At 43.7% G+C, this 22980-nt stretch overlaps 1 protein-coding gene across 1 annotated transcript in view; it reads right to left on the reverse strand.

The window, feature by feature from the left end:
• Positions 1 to 17239, reverse strand: part of tll1 (tolloid-like 1) — a 39414-nt gene extending 22175 nt beyond the window's left edge. Inside the window, exons 1-5 of the mRNA XM_068588788.1 lie at positions 17059 to 17239; positions 3613 to 3735; positions 3346 to 3426; positions 2212 to 2394; positions 1993 to 2110 (exon numbers count right to left, since the gene is read on the reverse strand). Of these exons, the coding sequence (XP_068444889.1) occupies positions 1993 to 2110; positions 2212 to 2394; positions 3346 to 3426; positions 3613 to 3735; positions 17059 to 17239 (686 nt within the window). The remainder of the gene's footprint in view (positions 1 to 1992; positions 2111 to 2211; positions 2395 to 3345; positions 3427 to 3612; positions 3736 to 17058) is intronic.
• Between the last annotated feature and the right edge of the window lie 5741 nt (positions 17240 to 22980).

A 22980-nucleotide genomic window follows, 5' to 3' on the forward strand; every position in this document is an offset into this window, starting at 1 on the left:
GCCTCATACTACGTCCACCAGAAGGGAAAGCGATGTATTTACATAAAGTGCTGCGATAACGCTGCACTTTCACAACCAAATGCGAATAAGCTGTAGGAATTCACATATCGCTGGTTACAGAACACACACACACACACACACACACACACACAAAGTATACACACGTCTTTTTTTCTGGTTAGCCGAGACATCCGTGCCAGGCTAACAAATCTGATTAAAGTTATCCAAAGAGCTGATTGCAGGGTAAGGATCAGGAGTCACTGGAGTAGATTTAGAGTCTTTTCTTCCGGCATTTGAAGCTCTAGCATCTGCACCAAATTTACTTTCTTAAAAAAAAAAAAAAAACTACAGGGTATTTATACATCAGATTAAAGTTTTAAATCTCTGATGCATCCAGCCAATCACAGAGCAGGAGACAACTGGCATTATCGGCTGACATGAAGCTCATCTAAATGGCATTTCAAAATCAGATTTTTTTTAAAGTGAACTTCTTTAGAATTTGTGTCTTGTTGTGCTGGACCAAAACAAGAAATATTACGCTAAACACGGCATAATCTGAACTGTTTCTTAAATGTTATTTTGAGAGCAAAGAAACAGCGAGTAGACTCTTCACTTCAAACGAGAGGCAGTACAACACAATAAACTGCGGTCAAGTGAGCCCACATCCGCCGAGTGAGCCTCAATTGAGATTCTGAATGCACCTCTATTCAAGGTGTTACGGTACGGGGGCGGGACGCAGCACAGAGAAGCCAAAGATATTCATATTCAAACGGCATATCCTTAAACTTGTAAATTAAAAGTACAACGCAGTCTTGTTCAGACTGATCCCTGCGTTGTCCATGTGTATGGGCTTGAGATTTGTAAAGTGAAATTACAACTGACTGACTGCATTGCAATTTTACTTCACAAATGTAAGGATCTGTTTTTATAGCGGTTTGAATATTGGACATTGTGACATTATGAATATCATTACGTCATTGAAGCTGACTTTGAAGTAACTCTTCTCCAAAACTGTACAGTCAAATCTCAAGGCCATGTACATGTGCATAGCGGAGGTTCTCTTGAACAAGACTGCATTGTAATTTTACTTTACAAGTTTAAGGATCTGTTTTTATAGCCTCTTGAATATTGGAAATTTTGAAGTTATGAATATCATTATTACATGTAAGCTGAATTTGAAGTCAATTCTCTCCAAAACTGTACAGTAAAATCTCATGACCGTGTACATGTGCATAGCTGAGGTCCCCCTAAACAAGACTGTGTTGTAATTTGACTTTACAAATTTAAGAATCTGTTTTTATAGCTGTTTGAATATTGGGATATTGGGAAATTACGTTTGAATGCTTTTTGTGCTGTGTAAGCCACCGTAGACCACCATACCGTAACACCAGGAATAGACGGTCATTTGTTTTCATGCGTGCGGCTCACTCGGCGGATCAGCGCTCACTTGACCGCAGTCACAATAACTGAATTCCCATATGGATACCAGCGATATCCATATCGAGGTTTGATACCAACCTTGTTGACTTGTAGTCAAGATATCAGGGTTTCCAACGATATCAATAATGTCTGAATAATGCAAAGGGGCATTTTATAAAAAACAACCTAATTATTAAATCATTCCAATTGCTTTTGATTCGTACCGATACTCTTTCATCCATCTGCATAACAGCTCGGAGCGATAAACCCAAAACGCTCTGATTTCAGCCGCTCTAAAACCTTACGACTTACAAGCCCCTCTGTACAAACACACTGTGACCCCGGCGGGCCGCCACTGGACAGAACAATGCAGCGTATGAACAAAAAAAAACACACAGAAACGGAGAGCGAGCGGCGTGATTGGTGGGATGGGGAAACTGCAGCAGGACAGGAAGGAAAGTGGAGCCATTGTTGAGTGACCATATCGTCTCTCGCCCCGACACCACCGAGGTCGCCGCTGAACTCCAGGTACACGCTCGTGCGCAACCGCACGCAGAGGTTCACCCGACTCACCCGCAGGGTCTGTAGGTGAACACGATGTAGCTTTCCTCGTCTGTCTTCTCAATGAACGTCACGCACGTCTGCTTCTCCCAGTGACGCATGGCCTGCTTGAACATGGCCCTCTGACTACCTGAAACGCACGCATTTCACATCCTACTTTTACACACATCGCACGTCGGCGTGAAATGGTCTGCCGTAGCGGACGGGCATCGCTCCGGTAGGCTTGCTTACCCGTGAAGTTTCCTCCTATGACGTAGGGAATGACTCCTCCAGGCCATATCCTCTCCGCTCGGGATGTGGCCGCTCGGCGAATACGGCTCTTCACACTGTTCCCGGTCTTCCCACCTTTCCCACCTTTCCCAGTTTGGCTCTTGGGATTGGCAGCTCCCTTGCTGGTGTTCTTGGGTAGGTAGTCTAACCGAGGAAGAAACAACAGTTAAATGTACCTTTACCACAAGTTCTTGTTATGCATGTTCAATTTGAATACATTACTGGTCTATTGTTAGGAATATCAGTTCATAAAGGTGCTGTGAGATGATGAGATCACACCGTTTCTTTATGTACGTGACCTTTCAGAGTGTGTTCTCAGATCGGAGGGTCATAAAAATCAGATCGCTCTGGCTGTGCGATACACTGTTTTATTATACATTTAATTTAAATATGTTCATAATGTTTGTTGAATGAGTTGCGCTAAAAGAAGATAACGCAAACATTCTGTAGTTCTTGATCTGATTGTGCGTCAACTTGCTCTTTGCAGAGAGCATAAAGCAGCAAAGTCTGAAGTATTGAAAGCAGCTTTGTTATGAAACTGAATATTCATCAGGGTGTGCGCTTTGCTTGGTGTAGGATTCTTGAGGGGAAACGCTGAAGCTGATATTTTTTGGGTGTCCCTCATTTGTTATAATGAGCCAAATCTACTTCTTGCAAAGAGCGACTACAGACTACAATGTTGTGTACTAACTGTGGATAAATAACACTTTGGAACCAACCTGGTCGCTAAATCAGAAGGCTGCTATTTTGTCTAGCAAATGTTTGTTTTTTTCCCAGCTTGATCTCCCATTATTATTTTGTATAGTATTGATATATTCCTCAATATTAATCTGCCCTCCATCTTTAATTACAGCTGTAGGCTGAGAAAACCACTGTCTGTGCAGCACTGATCCAAGCAAAGACCTTCATTCGTTCCATTTATTTCAATTTGAGTCTCAGTTGCAGTGTATTCAACGTGTCTCAGCCATCGAGGTTTTAGAAGTCTAATTGAAACTCCAAGCCTTTCCAGAAAAGTTGGCTTTACAGAAGATCGATGCTATGCTAAAACATAAAAACCTCCATCGTTAGAGTGAGAAGTAAAGTTAATGTCCTTACCGAAGCCGAACCTGCGTATTCTATCGAGCAGTAGATACAAAGAGCCGCTCTTCTTAGAAACTGCATGCTCCTCCAGGCCACCTGACGCACACAAGAGCCAAGAATCAAAACACAAACAATGCACAATAAATGCTGATATCAGGGGGCCTCCATCTACTTCCTTCCTATCGACGCTGCTTTACTTTGCAGCCGATGGGTAATGAGAGGGAGAGAGGAGATCATTAAATGATGATTACCGAGGGAGAGTGACATGCTGAGTCCGCTTACCAGACGTGTGCCCCTGCCGGGAGTGTGTGTGCATGTGTGTGTGCTGTGTGAGGTCTATCGTCCGGTCGATCTGGAACATGCGCAGGTCCTCTTCGTCTAAAGCGATGTCGCCCCAGAATGCAGCTGGAAGTTAAGAGAAAAACATCTGTAACAAACACAATCAACAGCAGAATCACAGACATAGCATCAACATCCCAGAAAAGGACTATCTTGGTGCGAGGCAGCCATGTTGGCCTGTTTGTTTTGGTTGGTGGGTGCCTGGCTTTGGTCCAGAGTGAAAAAGAGTAATTATATAAACATCATGTAGGTTCAAAGATATGAAAAAACGGCGTCAATGAAGTATAAGATAACGCCTGCACACAGCTCATTATGAGCTGACAAAGATCCAGGTGGGATCACAATGTATGTGTGGCAAGACGAGAACATTTATGGCATGAAGAGAACAAAAAAAAAGCGAAGACGCCAGTGCACAATTGTGAATTTCCACAATTAAAAGTCGCTACTTAGAAAATACTGTGTCTGGTTTGTTTGTTGTTTTGTGTGTGGTTTGCAAACTACTCATGAAAACACAGCACACTGGGAATCGGAGTGACGAGGAAGTGACTCAGTGTGTGGAGACAAAGACCACGGCTTAGCGTGCTCGAGGACGGCCTTTAAGCCTAAACGCTCTCAACAGTGCAGCTACTCAGTAGCCAACGAATCAGACCGTGGCCGTACTATTGCAGCTCCCAGGTGTGTGCGTTTTACTCTGCGGGCGTGCACAGAGAACAGAGGTCATCCCTACTACCGTGGTCCGAGTCAGACCTGGAAGCAATGACAAAAACTCTACATGGGCTTCACATTATTTAGAGGCTTGGCAAATAAGTAGTGCACGTTAACCATTTTTCTTCCAATAAAAATCACTGGACCCGAACAGAATCAGAACCATGTAGTCCTTTTCGGAAAGATCTCCTGTTTTGTTTTGTGTATTTTGTGTCAGGCTGACGTTCAATTCGAGTACGAAACAGTTTGACCCGCTCAAACCGGCAGTGCAGCCGAGCTCCACGGGCCTTCGATTGGGTAAATACGATGAGCACTCCTACGCTGCGCCGTAGATTATAGTAGCTAACACACCAACACACACATGGAGGTCGCTCAGGTGTTTCCTATACCTGAGGAGGAGAAGTCATCACAGAAATTGAATCCTCTGGTTCTTGATTATCCGAGTTACAACACTGTCATAACACAGTACGGAGTCATCGCAGTTTCACACCTGATACTACAATCGAATACCAAGTTGTGTTTAGGAGTTTATTGAGGAACGCATGTGCGCTCGTTTGACCAGTGAGAGTCTTTCATGCATTGTGCTGTGTCATCTGTCACGATACTTCCTCTCCTCTTCTCTGGTTCTCCGAGGACGGGCTTTGCAAACTATGTGTGCGAGATCAGACAGACAGCATTCAAACAGCCCGTAGTCCCTCAACTCGTTGCTCTTGATGCCATCAGCTGCTTTCCTTCCACCATGTCAGGCTGAAATAGAACGTGTGGACCGAAGTGACTTGAGACAAGTGAGAGTAGAAGAGCTATGAGTAAGGATAAGTCCGACGCAAGGCGGCGATGTTTTTTTTCTTCCTACTATGGCAAAGTCATGACCTGCCCTAATCTGCCTCTGATTGGCTTAGCCTGGGGAAACTCTGGTCAGCCTTTTTCAGTGGACATTCCTTCTTTTTGCCACTAAACCTCCACGGCAACTCAGCAAGGCCGCTATCAAAGAAAATCTAAGGAAACAAAGAAAAGAAAAAGATTGACTAGAAACATTTGTACCTTTGAAAGATACCCCAAATAAACTATTATTTGGATGGATGGGTGATGGATGGATAGATGGATTTATGGATATCTGGACAGATAGTTGGATAGAAAAATCACACAAACCTTCCCCATTGCTCCTGCTTCAATCCCCATCATTTAGTGATTCCCTGCACCCAATGTCTTTCTTTCTTCTCTTGTTCTCCTTCCATATCTACCAAACATCTATGAGCCTTCAACAATGACCAACTGAATGATAACCATCGCTAAATGGTTCGCTGAGCGGAGTTTCTGCCCTCCACAGGGACTCAAGACACTAATACATTAACAATAGCATGGGAGAAGCTTGTCACTTAGCTAATCAGGATTGCCACTAAAGGAAATGGGGGGTCATGGTGCCATTGTGCTCGACTTTGAGCTATTGTTGAAGAGAGGAGAAAACCACAATGACCACAGATGGTTTACGAATCATATCAGATACAGACTGGGAGTGTGTGCTGTTGAATAATGGAATATGATACGTTGGTTGAATATGAGGATAATGTCGGATCTACAGGATAGAGCTGCTGTGAAGCATCTCCTGGATTATATGCATTATTGTATATCACATATCTATCATGGAGGCAATACTAAGTAGAACAGACAAAAATCCCCCCAAATATTTAGTTTGCTATGATAAAAGACAATCATAAGCATTGAATCTTCATATATGATCAACTGGAATCTTGAAATGTTTGGCATTTTTCGTTGAAAGATCAATATGAATACGTCAATAGTTGCTGATTCATTTTATGTCATTCTACAATTCAGCTAATTAAAAAGAAGTGGGTTTTTTTTATAGATTTTTACTGTACTTTGTTATGTGGCTGTACAGCTGGAAAACCTATATTTATATGACAATGAAATGTGCAGATGTAACAAACTTTGTTGTACAATAAAACGTCTTTCCCATGTGCACGTTTTCTTCTTTACTCTTACAAAAAAAGCGGCATTTTTAGTGAGTCAAAAAGTAAAGCAGTAAAACTCAACATCTATAAAAGAGCTTTATTTGATTCTATAGCGCTTGATGTTGGTGTGGCTTTGACTTATAAAGCCACACACATAACGCAATGACACCGTTCCTGGTGCTAAGATGAGGTCTGAGCAGGCGCGGTACAAACTGCGCTGTGGGCGACACGGTTTCTCCTGACACTCCCAGTCCCGTCTACTGCGAACTCTGCCAAAGTGCTGTCATAGCGAGCCACAAAAACCACCAAATAGCTGCAAAGGAATCCCCTCAACACCGAAAGAAACTCGCACATAAGCAGCAAAACATCACCCGTGTCAATTCTCATTTAAGATAAATCCCATGGCACCTGCATTTGAAATGATATTCCCCTGGCATTTGTTTCTATTTGTTGGCGACAGCACACACCTAATGGTGTTGGATGTTTCAGGAAATCGAGCGAAACTACTAAAAGGAGCTGACACAAGCAGGAGATACAAAGCGAGAAGAGGAAGGGAGAGTACCGTGATAGTAAGTTTGGCCCATTGATCGTCTGGGGTCTAGTTAATCCATAGAGATACCATAAATAGCCCAAAGTCAAGCCAGTGGGTGAGGAGGGGTGAGGAGGGTGAGGCCGGGAGATGCAGGAGGAAAAGTATTGATCCTAAAACCCCAGGATGTCCCAGGAGACCTACATCATGCTGACCAGAGCCTTACTGTTCGCCCTTCAGAAGGGGCACTGCAGCAAACACACACACACTCACACACACACACGCACAGGAACAATGCACCAAACACAAGCTGAGAGGCAGACGTCCCTCACATGCCTCCAGCAGCTCCCACCATGGCGGCTGCTCGGAGAGCGGTTTGTGTTGCATCGATCAGCTCCTCAGGCGCGCAGGACCGATGTCGGCTTTCTGCAAGTTTACTCGGCAGCCCGCTAAGAAATGTGCAAACGCACAATAGTGGCTCTGTGTGGCGGCGTGACGGTGTATGCTCAGTCAAACACTTGGAAAACTGTCATGGCAAGGTTTCAGCGTGTACAAAATACTGCAGCTACGGTCTTAACTGGCCGGAGAGCTCCCATCGCTCCCATTTCCGCCCCGATGCATTTGCTGCCAGTGACGTTCAGATTGATCTAAAGATGCTTTTCATCGCTTGCAAGACACTAGACGGCCTCGCGCCTGCATACATTTACAAGCCACTAAACCCGTAAACCACTGAGCGGCCACTTAGGTCACCCACCTAAACCCTAAGGCAACTGCTCTGTAGCTGCCTGAGCTCCCAGATTTTGGAGCAATCTCCCATTACACCGTCTGAGTCTGGCGACTGTTTCAAAAACATCTGAAAACCCACTTCTTCGATTTATCTGGATGGTGGTTGCCGGATGCTTTCTGTTGTGGAAGTGCATTGTGTTAGAAATGTGTTTGATTGTTGTTGTTATTTCTCTTTTATGTACTTTTTTTTATTCTGCACTGAGCGTTTAGTTACTTGTCTTAATAAAAGATGCCATGTGAATCAAATGACACTTATTTGATACTCAGCCCAGTCATTTTTTCAATGCTTAATTGAAGTAGTCTGTTAATACAATAATAGGATACAGAAACTATTCATGAATTCAACTGACAGTGAAATAAATAAAAGAATGAAATTAATAAATCGCTCGAATTTAGGTTAGAATGACATTTTCTAAAAGGCTTAAAAATAGACCATCCCAGCTGTTTGATTCTTTTTTCTTTAACAATAAAGATTGATGGTTAAGTCTCAAACTATCCTCATGGGTCTGGCACCAGATCCCACTGCTGAAGGATTTATTGTTTCCAATCAGATATTGCTGATTTAATAAGAGTTATCTCATACTTTGACATTCTATATACACTACAGTACAATACACTCATGCTGTTATGGACCCATGCTGTATTCACTGCTATCTAACACACACACACGCACACACACACACACACACACACACACACACCTCACTAAGCTCCTCATTAAGCAAATATAAGGTCACACTGTAGGGGACCTAAGATGTGTGTGTGTGTGTGTGCATGGGCATGTGTGATATTATTATACTGCAAATAACTGACCGTGAACGTACTGTGATATTAAATAGAGATTATCTCGGCCCTGTTTGAGGATTTTCTCCAAAAGTAATTGTTGTGCAAGCTGCTTGATCCACATTCACCCGTTCTCAGTTCAAGTTCACTGCGCGCTGACAGTGTTGAAAGTGTGGCAAGGTTAGAAAAGTCCTGAAAACTGTGCAGCACAACAGAAAATACAACAAAGAGCTGTGTGGGCCATTAAAATGATTCTCACCAAAACTTCACAACCCGATCCTGCAGCATGTGTGCATGGACATTTCTTTTTGTCAAAATATGGTCAAGTCCAGGACACTAATGGCATCCGGACACAAGCAGAGTCGAGCTGAAACAATTCATCGATCAATCGGCAATCAACAGAAAATGAATTGGCAACTAGTCTGATGACAGATTAATCGTTGAAGTGCTTTTGGACTATTGGTCGGGCAATACAAGACATTTAAAAACGGATATTTTACAATATTTTCGGCCATTTCCCACATTAAGTGAAACAAGTTATTGGCTGTCTATCCAAGCTCATTCATTGGCTCGCGTGACACCAGCTGAAGCCCATTCATTGCCCTGATAACACAACCCCAACGTCCAATGTGGATATCATTACTGCGCCTGCTGAGCTGGATTATGCTCGATTATAAATTATAGTTTTCTTTGGGAGTATTTAAGATGGAATAACAATGTGCCACTTGTGTTGCGACACATGTACAGTGTTGCTGGACTGGAGAATAAGATGTCATCGGTCAGAAATGTGCTTTTTAGTGGGGGAAAAAAACAGAAACTGTCCTAGCTCAGGGTTCAAACCTCCACCCTCTTGAGTATGTGTGTGTGTCCATATAGGACAAAAGGTGTTAATGTAATATTTCATTATACATTTACAGCTAAGATGTAAGTTTGACCATCTTTTTTCTTCAACATAATGTCTAATGTGCATCTGCAGAGTTAAGGATATTAAATATGTAAGTCATGGTTCAACTCTGAACACACACAAACACACACACACACATGCACACACTCCCAGGCGCTGACAAAGAGCCAATCATACATCTCTCCACCGACACATCACTTTGTTAACCTGAAGTTACAGCAAAATGTAAATAATTTAAGTAAAAACCAATATAAAATGTTTGAAAAATGATTATTATTATTCTGAATAAATAAATGGGTTTTTTACAATGTACTGTAGCTAAATTCAAAATGTTCAGTAAAATCAAGATCTGCAACTTCAAACGAGCACACACTTATTAAAGAGCACTCCACATAACCTGAAGGTGAAAACAAGCAAATAAATGTTCGGTGTGGGACAAAATAACATAATATCATATGACACACACACACACACACACACACACACACACACACACACACAGAGAGAGAGAGAGAACATGGTGTAACCTCCTAATTACATTACTGTGACACTGAGATTCCTCTCCCGCAGGTCATGGGTTTGGCCAGACTTTGTGACGGGACGCGATCACGGCTCGGTTAAACCATCAGGGTGTCCTGCGTCTGCACCCAGAAGACAACAGGCTCTTTACATGAGCGAAGATCAAATGAAAGATAGAGCACAGACAGCGAGGTCGTTTTGTGCGAGGATGGTGGATATTCTGTCTGTTTTCCATCAGATGAACTTCACTCCTTGGAGGACTCATTGATTTGAGGGTTTGATGACACATTTAATTCAGTTTAACTGCTAACTAATGAGTTCTGTAAACACATTATAATGGCTAAATAAAGTTAAGACATGAAATCAGACACAGCTGGCTAATATTCAAGAAGTGTTTCTGAAGTAAGGCGATGTGGAAATGGTCCAATTGTCAGTGTAACCGACACAGAGAGGGATATCAGCCCAAATCTGCATCTCCAAAGACTCTCTCGCTTGACAGCGAGGTGGACGAACGACCCACATTCACGTGTACGCGAATGACTTTGCTGCTATAAATACCATCAGGAAAAGCGAGGTGACATGAAAGCATTTAATAATTGAGCAATGGGTGGCAGGTGGGCTGAGTGATGGCGGCGCTGACTCATGGCTTCTGCAGCTCAAGAACAATGACGCTCCAAAAACAAACAGCGGGCTCTCAGCGCGACCGCAGAGTTTATGCTGAGCCGGGGATCCTGAAGAAGACTTCGGAAGCTCAGTGGCATTAGCACTCTGCTCGGGAAAATCCTGTTTAATATAATATGAGTGAGACCGCTCGTCTTGTTCACACACACACACACACACACACACACACACAATGCAGCCTCAGTGTCAAACACACACATACACACATTGCTCTAGCTTCCTTCCCACTGAGAAATGGGGGAAGGGGTGAACAGTAGCTGCAGCTCACTGTCACGACATGGTGGGCTTCACTCTCCAACTGAAAAAGTCAAAAGCCCACATACAGTACACGTTAGCATGGCACACACACACATATTCAGCTGATTAAGAGCCACCTGATGCACTCATTGAATACTTCTAAAATCAACTTTTTAGCTCACTGTCTGGTAAATTATTAAATTGTTTGGAAATGACGTGAGATCTACGGCCACTCTTGTATTTGGCTATTACTACTTTTCAGCATGTCATCTTGATATCATATGTAACTCTCAATCAATAGTATGATAATGTGCAGTAATGAATAACAGTAGAAACACGAACTGTATGCACACATATCCATTTGTTCTGTTTCCACACTGAAGTGTAACACATTTTAAATAATTTGCGCCAATGTGCAATACGTATAATTTAACAACTAAGGAGGAATTCACAAAAAAAGGAAGACTTGTTAACGGTAATAAGTTCAGAGGTATAGCAGTATGCTACAGTGGAGCCCATGACTTGAATTTTGGCAACCGCAAAGTGTTCATTTGGGACCTCGACTGTATTGTTGCTGGTTTCACTTGACGTGATTGCTGCGCTGTAAATAAGTCATTTAGGCGACGTGCTGAAACCCGCAGGGTTTTTTGACCACTGTGTGAATTACAATGACAGAGCAGCGCTGGCAGTATCTTCACTTGTTGACTCCGCCGGTGGGTAAGCAACTGCAGAAGAGACATTCATGCTTTGTGGAGTGACCAGTGACTGATACTCATAAGACTTTTCTTGATCCGACCTGTTATTCAGCTGTTGGCCTTCAGTAAGTTTGTTCCTGACATTTAATCAGCTGTTTCTCGAACGTGGAACCGAAACAGTAAGAAAATAATGTGCATCTGTGTGTATTTATGACTGTTTAGGTGCGTTTACTACCTCGGTGTATGAAGACTGGTTGTCTTTGTATTTGCTATGTGGCCAACAAACTATTGTATACTTGTGTTAAGAGGAATTTCCGAGTCACATTATGAATAATATTCAGGTAGGGATTCCCCCTGGCAAAATGCAGCGTGTTTTTATAATTGTGGGACTTATTAAAAGCTTGTGGTCACTGTTACTAGCAGTGAGAGCATTAAAGCACTTGGGAAAAAAGAAGTTGACGCAAACAGACACAGATCCACCCTTGGTCGCTTGAACAAACAGCAAAGATGTGTTCATGTTTAAAATGATTCCCAATTCAATGTTAACCTGGATATTGAATGCACAAAGATAAGAGAAAAGAACAAAGGGTCTGGAGAAAAGTCACAGAAAGACCTGGAGTTTTGAGTTTGTCACAGAAACATCTACACGGACTCAAGGTTTTTACGGGTTCGCTGAGTTAATAGTAACAGAGATCTGATCCAGACCCTAGAAAAGGTTAAAGCAACTTCAATTTTTTTCAGCAGCAGGTCTCGATCTGAACAGAACGAGCTTCAGCCACGTCGTCAAGCACTTCATGCATTGTGAGCGCAGGGTGGAGATCTTTCCTCACGTGGAAGGTCCTGCTTCACGCGGCACATGGAAGCCGTGAAGGACCTATTCATGTTACTTAAGTGCTCGTAAACTCGACTTTAAAGCACCGTCATCTGTTTTTGCCCGACGCTGCCCTCTGATCCCTGCGTGGAGACGAGAGAAGAAGATCTTCAGGATTTGGGGAGATTTGGTTGCAGTCGAGCTGCATCATCGCTGTGTCTTCAGATTGTGCACAATGAACCTTTTTTTTTTAAATTTTCTTAGAATTCATAATGCTATTTTTGAGGTTTTTATTCGATTTACTTTCCACTCTGTTGCAGAGTGAACTTGTATTGTAATTCCTGTAACGTCTGAGTTCAGAGATGTACGCCCATGAGAGAATGTACATAATGTATTGTACTATGCTGTGATACCACACTATTGTATTTGAAGAACAGGCAGTCGGTCTCTTGGGTCACCCCCGAAGAAATGACCCGCGGCTTCTCTCTGACATCGAGGTTTGTTTAGCTTTCACTCCGTTTGTGCGAGCATTTTATGAGAACAGTGATTTGGAAGGAAGCATGAATGACTCTTGAGTGAGCGTAGGAGCTCGTGCGCGTCCGTATGAGTGTGTGTGTGTGTGTGTGTGTGTGTGTGTGTGTGTGCATTCACGTGTGTGTGTCATCTCCAGCTGAGTAGCAGGATGCAGACAACCAGGAAGAGATAAGCACGGGTGAATGGAGGGAGCTCTGCATGTGTGTGTGTGTGTGTCAAGTGTGTGCGTCTATGTGCGTGTGTGTGTGTGTGTGTGTGTTCGCGTAGGGAAATCACTTCACAAAGGCCTGGAAGTGTGTGTTCTCCCGTCTACGAGCGCGGGACTCGGAGGAGATAAGCAGACAGCCAAATATTCCCCTCGTGTTTTCCCAGCAAAAACAGGAGGCGGAATACCAACCACTCAGACCGATGCCACAGGGTCAGGCCTGGAATGAGCCGCGCTTCCACTTCTTACAAGCTGCACACACACAGAAACACACGGCCACCGAGCTGCACACACACACTGACAACAAAATGGGTCCACTCGATCGGTCTTCAGCGTTGATTCATCTGTTTTTTTACAGACTTGCAGGTGCAAAAAATGGGCATATGCCCCATGTGTAGACTCCGTATCGCATGTGCTAGTCTGTGTGTTAGGGATGTTCCGAACGTTTAAATGATAGTTTGAACTTAGATTAGTCGACTCGAAAGAAAAGTATAAGGAAACCGGTTATAGATTGACTATTGGTTTAATAAAATGTTGCATTTTGGCATTATATTAGTATCTTAGCATCCTCAGCACCTATTTCCAAGGCGGGAGCAGGCGGGGCAGGGAGAGCGCGACGGGGTGGAAGCTAGTCAGGAGCGTAGCGTAGGAGTATAGCCGCCGCTAACGAAGCCAACAACAGCCAATAAAGCGGACGTCAATATATCATTTTAATGTGTAAATTCATAAAAATAAACTTTAACCGAATAGTATTTCTGTGTGTGTGTGTCGGGAAGATGCACATTGATATGTATTATGTTTGCGACCATCATTTTTTCCCTTTGTGTTGGGACAGTAGGAAGGAAGGTGCGTGTGAAAAATGGAAGATGAGCGTAAAATGGTGAAGAATTTGATTTGTCTTTACAGTATCATGTGAAGAGTTATTCAAGAGATGAATTGTCGTGATTATATGTAAATCATGTGACTATAATAATAGCAAAAGATACTAGATCAATAAATCAAAAGTTTAAAAAACACTTAAAGGGAACCCAGCTGAAATTCTTGCTGTGTCTGACAAACAGTATAAACCTTAAAGATATTTATTCCACAATGATGTATAACAGAGTAATAAGAAAATCCTCACAAAATAAGCCAGAATCAGGGACCGTTTTGCTTTTTTTGCTCATGACTTTACTTGAATAAAGATGATTTGCTTATCAAAATTGTTCATTAATTTATCCAAGATCAATAATTAACTTTGAACCTCAACTAGAAGTCAACGTGATCGAGAAGTCTGAGATGTGTTACAGCATCCATCGTTTCATGGAAATTAAGAAAACATAATCTGCAGATAAGGACGCTGTGATTCAGCCGAAAGCTACATAATGGATGAGGTGAGATTATTTGGTCAAACTAATATTTTTCTGTCAGTTGACCAATCGAGTAACCTTCTTACTATTTCAGCACCGCCGATTATATGCAATGCAATTTAAAGCTTGTCATGACATAAGAAAGAGGATGAAGATGAAGTGAATGTAAATCCTAGAAGCTCACTGGACTGAAGACAAAATGAAAATTTAAGATGCCACAAAAGCATAAAATGTCACGTCAGTATGCAAACGGATGAAGATCCGATCTAGTTGCTGTTAAATTCCATGAAGACAAACTTGATTTGAAAATGTTTTAACTTCAGCAATACATTAACGGCTATCCTGAAGTGCAGGATTCAAAGTTAAGAGTGCTTGAATAAAGGTTTTGAAGTTCAAAATGTCCACACAGTCTTTTGGTTAATTGTAGAAACAAGGACTTCACTCCAGCAGAATGAAGAGGGCAGATGTTTGTAAATGTGATGTTCCCAGACAAGGACCTTTTCTACATGTTCACCTGCACTAACCTTTCTTTCCTCTGCGTTATTGGATGCTCTCTCCTGCCATATATCTCACGAAGGCACACAAAATGCCTTCTATAAAACATGCACACATGATTCTATAGGAAGAAACATCAGTTAGTACTCGCCGTGAGAAATGTAAGTGCATATACGTATGAATGCATTCTTTATGTTCACTGATATTTCCAGCAAATAAAAACATTGCATGTGTTTTCTCACTCAGTTATTTTGACCTATAAGAGTCGCCCGGTTACTCAAACATATGTAGACTGACTGTCTCCCTGTAACCTGCCGGGCTTCAATCCAAACACACACACACACACACACACACACACACACACACAGACAGACACACACACACACACAGGTCTCAGCATAAGTAAAAACCACAAAGTCATGGGATTGCAGTATCAACATAAAATCACCCACAAAGAGATTAGTGTAACATGAACATGAAAAAGCACACAGGCACATACACACACACACACACACACACACACACACACTGGCCAGTGTCCAGGGTTGTCAGGTTTGTGTATTTGGTATGTGAGGAATGTGTGTTGGTCAGCGTGTGGACGCTCAGTGTTCTGGGTGGAGTCCTTATCGGTCCAACGTGTCATCACAGACGACATTAAGGCCTCAAAGGTGCCATGAAAACACATGTGAACATATTTGTGTGCCAAAACACATCTGCACACACACACACACACACGCACACAGTCAGACAGGTGCAACCAACACAGAGAACCTCTAAAAAGAAGACGAGACAACACTGTAACATCTCTCCGGTAACTTTCGATCAGATTCCTCCACCTGCTCGATAGGAATGATGCGTGCACTGTGTGGTTCACGTGCAATAATACTCTTTACACGGGTCATTGATCTTTGCTACATGGTCTGGACAACGAGCGGTAGTCGGAAACTGTTCTTCATGTTAAAAGAAGATTGGCACTCGCCTGAACACACAAGACCATATTATAGGTGCAGAGTAGAAAGTGAAGCTTTCTTGCTTGTTAAGGTTCTTTGTCTTTTTTTTTTTTGTGAAAATGTATATAACCGCTGACGTGTATTGCAGCATATTTTGTTGAATGGAACAACATCCTAAATATAAATGCAAAGAAATCCAATCATCATTACTGATCATATACAAGACACAATTTCAAATCATGAAGATTAGGTAGACATGGCTGGACACCAACAAACACTGCACATACAATATATTGTAAAAGAAAAAAGAAGGAAGGAGGGACTGTAAAAGCTGAAGTGATTCTCCAGCTTGAGTTCATTTGGGTGGAGCACGCAAAGATACCATGACACACGTCTCTTAAGGTCCTTTAATAGGAAAACTTGCTTTTTTTAATCATTACACAAATTGTGTTGTTGACACAATTTAAAAATGAACATATGAGCAGTTTGTATACAAGCTCTTTGTTTCATTGTATACATCTTATGAGACCAACCATGGTTTTACTGTTGTTCCACAGCAGCTCAGGCCATCATTAAAGGTCCAACAAAAAGTGTGTGTGTGTGTGTGCGTGTGTGTGTGTGTGTGTGTGTGTGTGTGTGTGTGTGTGTGTGTGTGTGTGTGTGTGTGTGTGTGTGTGTGTGTGTGTGTGTGTGTAAAGAGAGAGAGAGAGAGAGAGAGAGAGAGAGAGAGAGAGAGAGAGAGAGAGAGAGAGACCGTGCAGTCTTTGGTACAGTTGAGTCCAGCTGTTTCTCATCTTCCTTGGTGGTTGATTTAACATCTGGGTGCACGCGCAAACACACGCAGAGGTGCACTTAGTGCACGGGCACCGACTACAGCAGCAACAACATTTCGGCTACAATCAGAAGCACAATTCTGCCCACAGACAATGCACGCACTGAACGTGTGCGCGTGTAGACAGACACCGGCTGAGCAGGACCAGCACCACCGGGCTGCACGTGGCACCAGGGATCCCAAGGAAGCACCGTGCGTAAAAAGAGGCATCTGGACCAGTGTGCACACCTCGACGCGCACGCACACACACACACACACACGTTGTCATTTATCATACACACATGCACGTGAAACCTCAGAGCCAGCGCGCTCGAGCCGTTGGATCAAGGCAACCAGACGCGTAAAATGACTTCTTTTCAACGGTCTGATTACAAACCACACAACTGAGTGAATGCAGGACTCACCAGCTTTGCACGGGTCTTTGTAGTCAATGGTCTCCGCTCGCTCCTCCTCATAATAATCATAGTCTGGCTCCTCGTAGTCGAAACAGTTAGAAATAGTCACTTTGCCCCAGAAAGTCAAGCCGGCAAGCACCAGCGTGATCCAGCGCATCTTCGCGGCCAGTGCCGAGGGCACTCGGTCCATCTGAGGACTGAAATAAAGGAACAAAAGGCCTCCCTGCTCGTCTCCTCGGTTGTTTGGAGATGGGTCTATCCCCTCTCCAAAGACAGCATCGGCGGCAGGAATTTTAAAGGATCATTGTGAAGAGCGCTCTCCTCTCTGACCGGCTGGTTGCGGACACTGTGGGCTGCTGCAAGTTAATCTTCCCGGCTCTCCCCCATGGTAAAAGTACACTGAGTTGTCTGTCCGTCCCGGCGTCTGGTCGTCAGCAAAGTGTCCGCTGAGGAGCTCCGCTGTCCTCCGCTGGGGCTTCTTCGCAGGTGAGGCTGCTGTGAGGGGGACAAAACACAAATCAAGAGGAAAGACGCGGCGAGTGGCTGTGGAGCTGATCTCTGGGCGCGAAGACGCACAAGAGTGTGTCTGCCGCTCATGAGAAACATCCACCTCGCGTACTTCCTACCAGCACTGACTGTCTCACACTCTCGCGTATAGAGCAACCCCCCCCCCCCCCCCCCCCCTCTCTCTCTCTCTCTCTCTCTCTCTCTCTCTCTCTCTCTCTCTCTCGCACCGCCTACACACAAACACACGCACCGCCAAATACCTGCACTGTTCCACCAAAGTGCTGCAGAACCAAAACTTTCTATTCCTCCCGTTTCGTCCCTTTTCAAAGAGCATTTGCTGCCGTTCTCACGTGCAAAGACTCTCTCCTTCTGCCTCCAGCTGAGCAGAAACACCGCATACCTTCTCCCAGTGTCATAAATGAACTTCAGGAGCCGCGTCCTCGTCACAGCGTGGTGACAGCGGAGGAAACGCGCACTGATCTTCACAGGTTATTGGACCTTTACTCACACCGATCCGTAAACTAGGCTGCAGAGAATTTACAGTAAAAACCGGTAGCGGTAAAAGTAACAAGGCGGCTCCAAATTGGCCCGTGGGTTTTAGTATCCATCAGTCCTCAGTGATGGCTCGTAATGGGTGTTATCTGGTTATTTAGAGACAGGTGCTAAGTAGGTGACAACCAAACCATAAATGCCCAGAGGTAATAGACTAGGTCGCCTTTTGTCATGCGCTTCCTCCTGTCCGCTCCTTTTCTGTCCTTGAAAGAGATAAATGGAGAAAAGATCAAAGGCTATATTAATGCAATTCTTGCAATACTTAGGTATTGTGTGTAAAAAAAAAGACCGTGAACACTGGCTTTCCTGCACAGTAGCATGATAACACAGAGTACATTTGTCAGGAAATAGAGCCAGCCAACCGTTCAGAAGGTTAGGGGGAAATGTTCTCCAATTACAAAATATTAACATATTCACTGGAAACCAGCACTTGTGGACACGTTTGAGTTTAATTTTTAATTGCTGCTTTTGTTTGGTTTTTATCAAAGTTGGATACTTGATACCATCAGTCGGTCGGTCGGTCAACAAGAAGAAGAAGCGAGTTCACGTCGGTTCACGATCCTCCACTGCATCACTATCTCCAAGTACATGACACTGAATGAACCTCTGTGGAGTGTGTGTGTGCGCGCGCGCGTGTGTGTGTGTGTGTGTGTGTACGTGTACGTGTACGTGCGTGCGTGCGCGTGTGAAACCAAACGAGCTTTTAAAAGAACATTTCCCACCACTCAAACTTGGCAGCTTCTCACACAAAAAAAAATCCTACACGGACTGTAAAGTTGTCAACACATACCCCATAATCTCCCAAGTGCAACCTCCACGCACACAAACACGTACTGCAGACACAAGCAGCACAAATAAAACAGCAGCAGTTGTTGACAATCAGCGCAGCCAGCGAACACCCTGCCGAGGTAAATCCTCCTGAGACGAGTTCACCCTGCGTCTCCACAGCTTACCTGCTGCTGCGTGTACCTGCCCGGGCCGCGTCGGTGTGCTGCGGCGTCACGAAGCGACCCATCGCGCCTCAAATGCAGGGGCCTAATCTCGGGAGTCTCAGGGGGCCCGCGGTATCACTTGGTACCGGCAGTTCCGAACGTGCCCGTCTCCCCCCATTTGTTACCGGGAGATTACCGGAGCGCTGTCTCTGCTGCTCCCGACTAATCCTGCCCTCGGGGAGAGGTAGCGGCGCGCTGACGTCACTCTATCAATCCAGCCGCAAGCTGTCCACTACACACGCCCCGAGGAATGGACACAAATCCCCTGGAGGCTGCGCGCACGCGCGCGCGCGCGCGCACACACACACACACACACACACACACACACACACACACACACACACATTCGCGCGGAGTTTAGTTAGTGCAGGTCAACACCCCCCTGATTTTTGTGCCAAAGACAGGTGATAACCTGAACTGCGGGATTATAGGAGCAAAAAGTTGATTATCGACCTTTGAAACAGGAAGCATCACTAATTCTCATGGAAACCCTGCAGGTTGAAAGTGTTTCTTCATCATATCTGGGAGTTTATTTTCAATCCCATGCATTCCACATACAGTATGAAATACACACCAGGGTATACATCAGGTGACTTTTTGCAGGATGCAAGCCAGCATGCTTTTCCTATTCTCACCCACAATTCTTTGCAGAACGAGAGGGTTTAAGGCTGAGAAAGTATCCCAATCACATGCATCCTGCAAGTACGTACTAAAAGTACAAATAAAAAGTCTGCGATTTGGAACAACTTACGACAACCATGCCAGCATTTCTGTAAATCGGTCGCTAAACTAAAAGCTAACATCAACACAGCTCACATGCTCATTGACCTCGTGTCAAATAATGTTTACGATTGGAACAACCTCAACCCAAACCCTTACGATATCTTTTGCGGCCTCAACCGAAGTTTACGTATGTTATTTTAAGCCAAACCAAGATGTTTTCCTGGAACTAAGTGGGTTTTACTGCCAAATCCGAATGTTGGTTTTGGCGGCTAAACCTAGCGTTGAATTGTTTCCGTGCCACCGACGCGTTACGCTTTTAAGAGGTTGTGGTCATTTCACAAACTTCTGTGACATCCCGTTGTAACAAACATTTGACCTGAACGCGGTTCAAACCCTTGAAACGGTTGAACAACATGCACTACTTGCCTACTTCAGGTGAATCCCTCGTGGTCGTCTTATATGTATATTCGGCACGCAAACATCCATTTAATTAGCAACTTGAGCAATGGCTATTAACGCTGGGGAAGGCACTGAGTGGCGTTTGGGCCTCTCCAACACTTACTGTACCTCTGTGTGGTTGACATCCAGCCAATTTATATTCAGCAAAATGCTTCCTTCTTAAATAGGATCCAGCTATTGAGATTAATGCTGTGTGCAGGTATTTGTGTCCCTATTTAAAGCATGTATTGATCAGTGCGACTCTGAAACTCTGTGAAAGTACCTCGCCAGCATTCTGACCCAGCGCACTGACCACCACCATCACACACACACACACACACACACACACACACACACACACACACACACACCAGGACAAACCCTCAATCTGAGCAGCAGCCCCTGGAGACTCCCCTGAGTGCTGTGGTCTGCAGGTATTGGAGCACTATTATTATCATTGTTTCCCTCAAACACACTCTCCAATCAATTCTATATGCAGGGACTCGACTCCACAAGGTTTGCACTGCACTTATTTAACTTTAAAGGCCTATACTTGGCTGAAAAAAAACTGTCTTTTGAATATTAAACACTGTAAACTAATTAAGTTGTAAAATGTTGAAAGTTTTGTCGAAGACTGAGATTAAGTAGCTGAGTATAACTTAAGTTCGGTCAGTTGGTCTTTAAAGGGGACCATTTCTCACTGCAGAGACGCAGTAAAACACCAATAGAAACTTCTTGAACCCCATAATGCTCTTCTCTGCTGTCCATTCAAATGATTACTAACTTCTACACAGTTGGGACTGTCATAAAAACACTCACAGTTTTCCTAAAATATGGCAAAATTACGCAGCTGTGGACCTGAAACATCACTCAACTCAGATGTTAAGCTGCAGTCATCAATGATTTTTGGATCAAATTACTATCCGTAATGTGTGGTGGCATCGGTTCTGGCCCGCAACTTTAGTTTTTAGTGCCACAACTCTCATCAACCTCATTTCAAGTGGCAGACAGCTATTATCAGTCAAAAGGGGAAAAATAATAATTGGCACCAAATGGCAATTTCCAGAAGTTAGTGGAGATTAAACACAGAGCCAGAAGGTGAGTGAATATCTGACTTATTAACATACACCAGGTAGCCATAAAACACAAATCTGCTTTGCTTTGTTCTCGATGTTTTACCAAATTCCCAAAGACCATTCCACACTTTGCGAACAATAAAAAATAATCAAACCAGCAACAAGAAATAAGAAAATAATATCTTTTGTGTCCGGCCCGCTGACTCCGATCGTGTCAAGTGTTCTGTAAAATCCCCCTGAGGGAGCTGAGAGGTGGCCAGAGACATCCATCACCTTTTGGCTGAAACACCAGAGGAAGACAGTCTGCTGACACCATGAGTACAAGAGAAGATGAGAATACTTAGACACTGTTTAGCGGCTCCAAAAACTTTATTTATTTGATTTAATTTGTGACAAAGAGAGAGAAAAAAAGAGAAAGTGTTCACTTTGAAGCAACTTCTCAAGGGGAAGTCTATATATCGAATGAATGAATGATTCTCACTTCCACTAAACACGCTAAGCGACAGTAGACTGAGACTGTTATATTCAAAATAAATGGTGGCTGTTACTGTCCTGTGTGGGAGGCCACATACACCACTACATGCGCACACACACACACACACACACACACTCCCAGACCCTCATAGCTATGTGAAGTAGTCGCTCCTTATGTAAACAGGGAGAGCGGATGGGAAGACGAGGTACAGAGGAAATCCTCTGTTTAAATGCCAAGATGTGCGTGGCATTCGCTCGCTCCTGATCTTGTTTCCTCTTTTCTGCACCCACTCGGGGCTCAGATTCTCCACCTTCGTCTCTCCTCCGCTGGCTCTTGTGTGTTTCGTGCGCGTGGGCGGGCCTGCGTGGGCGTGCACGTGCCAGCTTGTGGCTCACGTTCATGATCCTGGTCGTGTGTTTGGAGGGATGACACAGACCGCGGTTTGTCTTCGTGCCGCCAGAATTAACCGACAGGGAGAAGAAGAATGAAAGCAGCTGTGCGGAGGAAAAGATGGAAGACAGAGAAATGAATACTGGAAAGGACACAGATGTGATTGGATGAATATTTTCCAAGTTCCAGTTTTATATTAGAATATCCTCAGCCTTTGACTTTTCACACCTTTATGTTCCAAGTAGCCACATTTTTTAATAGTTAGCTGTTAGCTGTTTGCCTCCACTTTTAGTGTTTATGCTAAGCTGGAGTAACCACGCTCACCACAATGTGTTTTATTAAAGCCACGTTATGATATATTACATGTACACTGTGTCTTCTTTGACGAGATTTCCCTGTTTTTCACATTACACAATTAGTGAAACTGTCATTTATTTCTCAAATAAAATGGTGTACTAGTGCATGTAATTAAACGGCACGTGCACAGACAGCTTGAGTTTGTGATGATTGAGGTTGAAGAATTGAATCTGATGGGGCTCATTAAGATATTTATGTATGGCAGTGACCCAGAAAAGGTACAAACAAGTATTGTGTGGTGAAATTTCACTTGGAATCAGGTGAACTAATATTATCCCAGGTGCAGATGTTCTACTTTGACTCAAAAAAAACCAAACATTTGGATTCAAAATATGTAATTATTTGTTGATCTTGCCACTTTTTCCAATGCAGCAAAAAGGAGAATGAGTTGGATAATAAAAAGAGCCACGATGCTGAGTTT

This window comes from Clinocottus analis, unplaced genomic scaffold (assembly GCF_023055335.1).
Source record: "Clinocottus analis isolate CAN_PGR_092001 unplaced genomic scaffold, fCliAna1.0.p SCAF_22, whole genome shotgun sequence".
NCBI lineage: Eukaryota > Metazoa > Chordata > Actinopteri > Perciformes > Cottidae > Clinocottus > Clinocottus analis.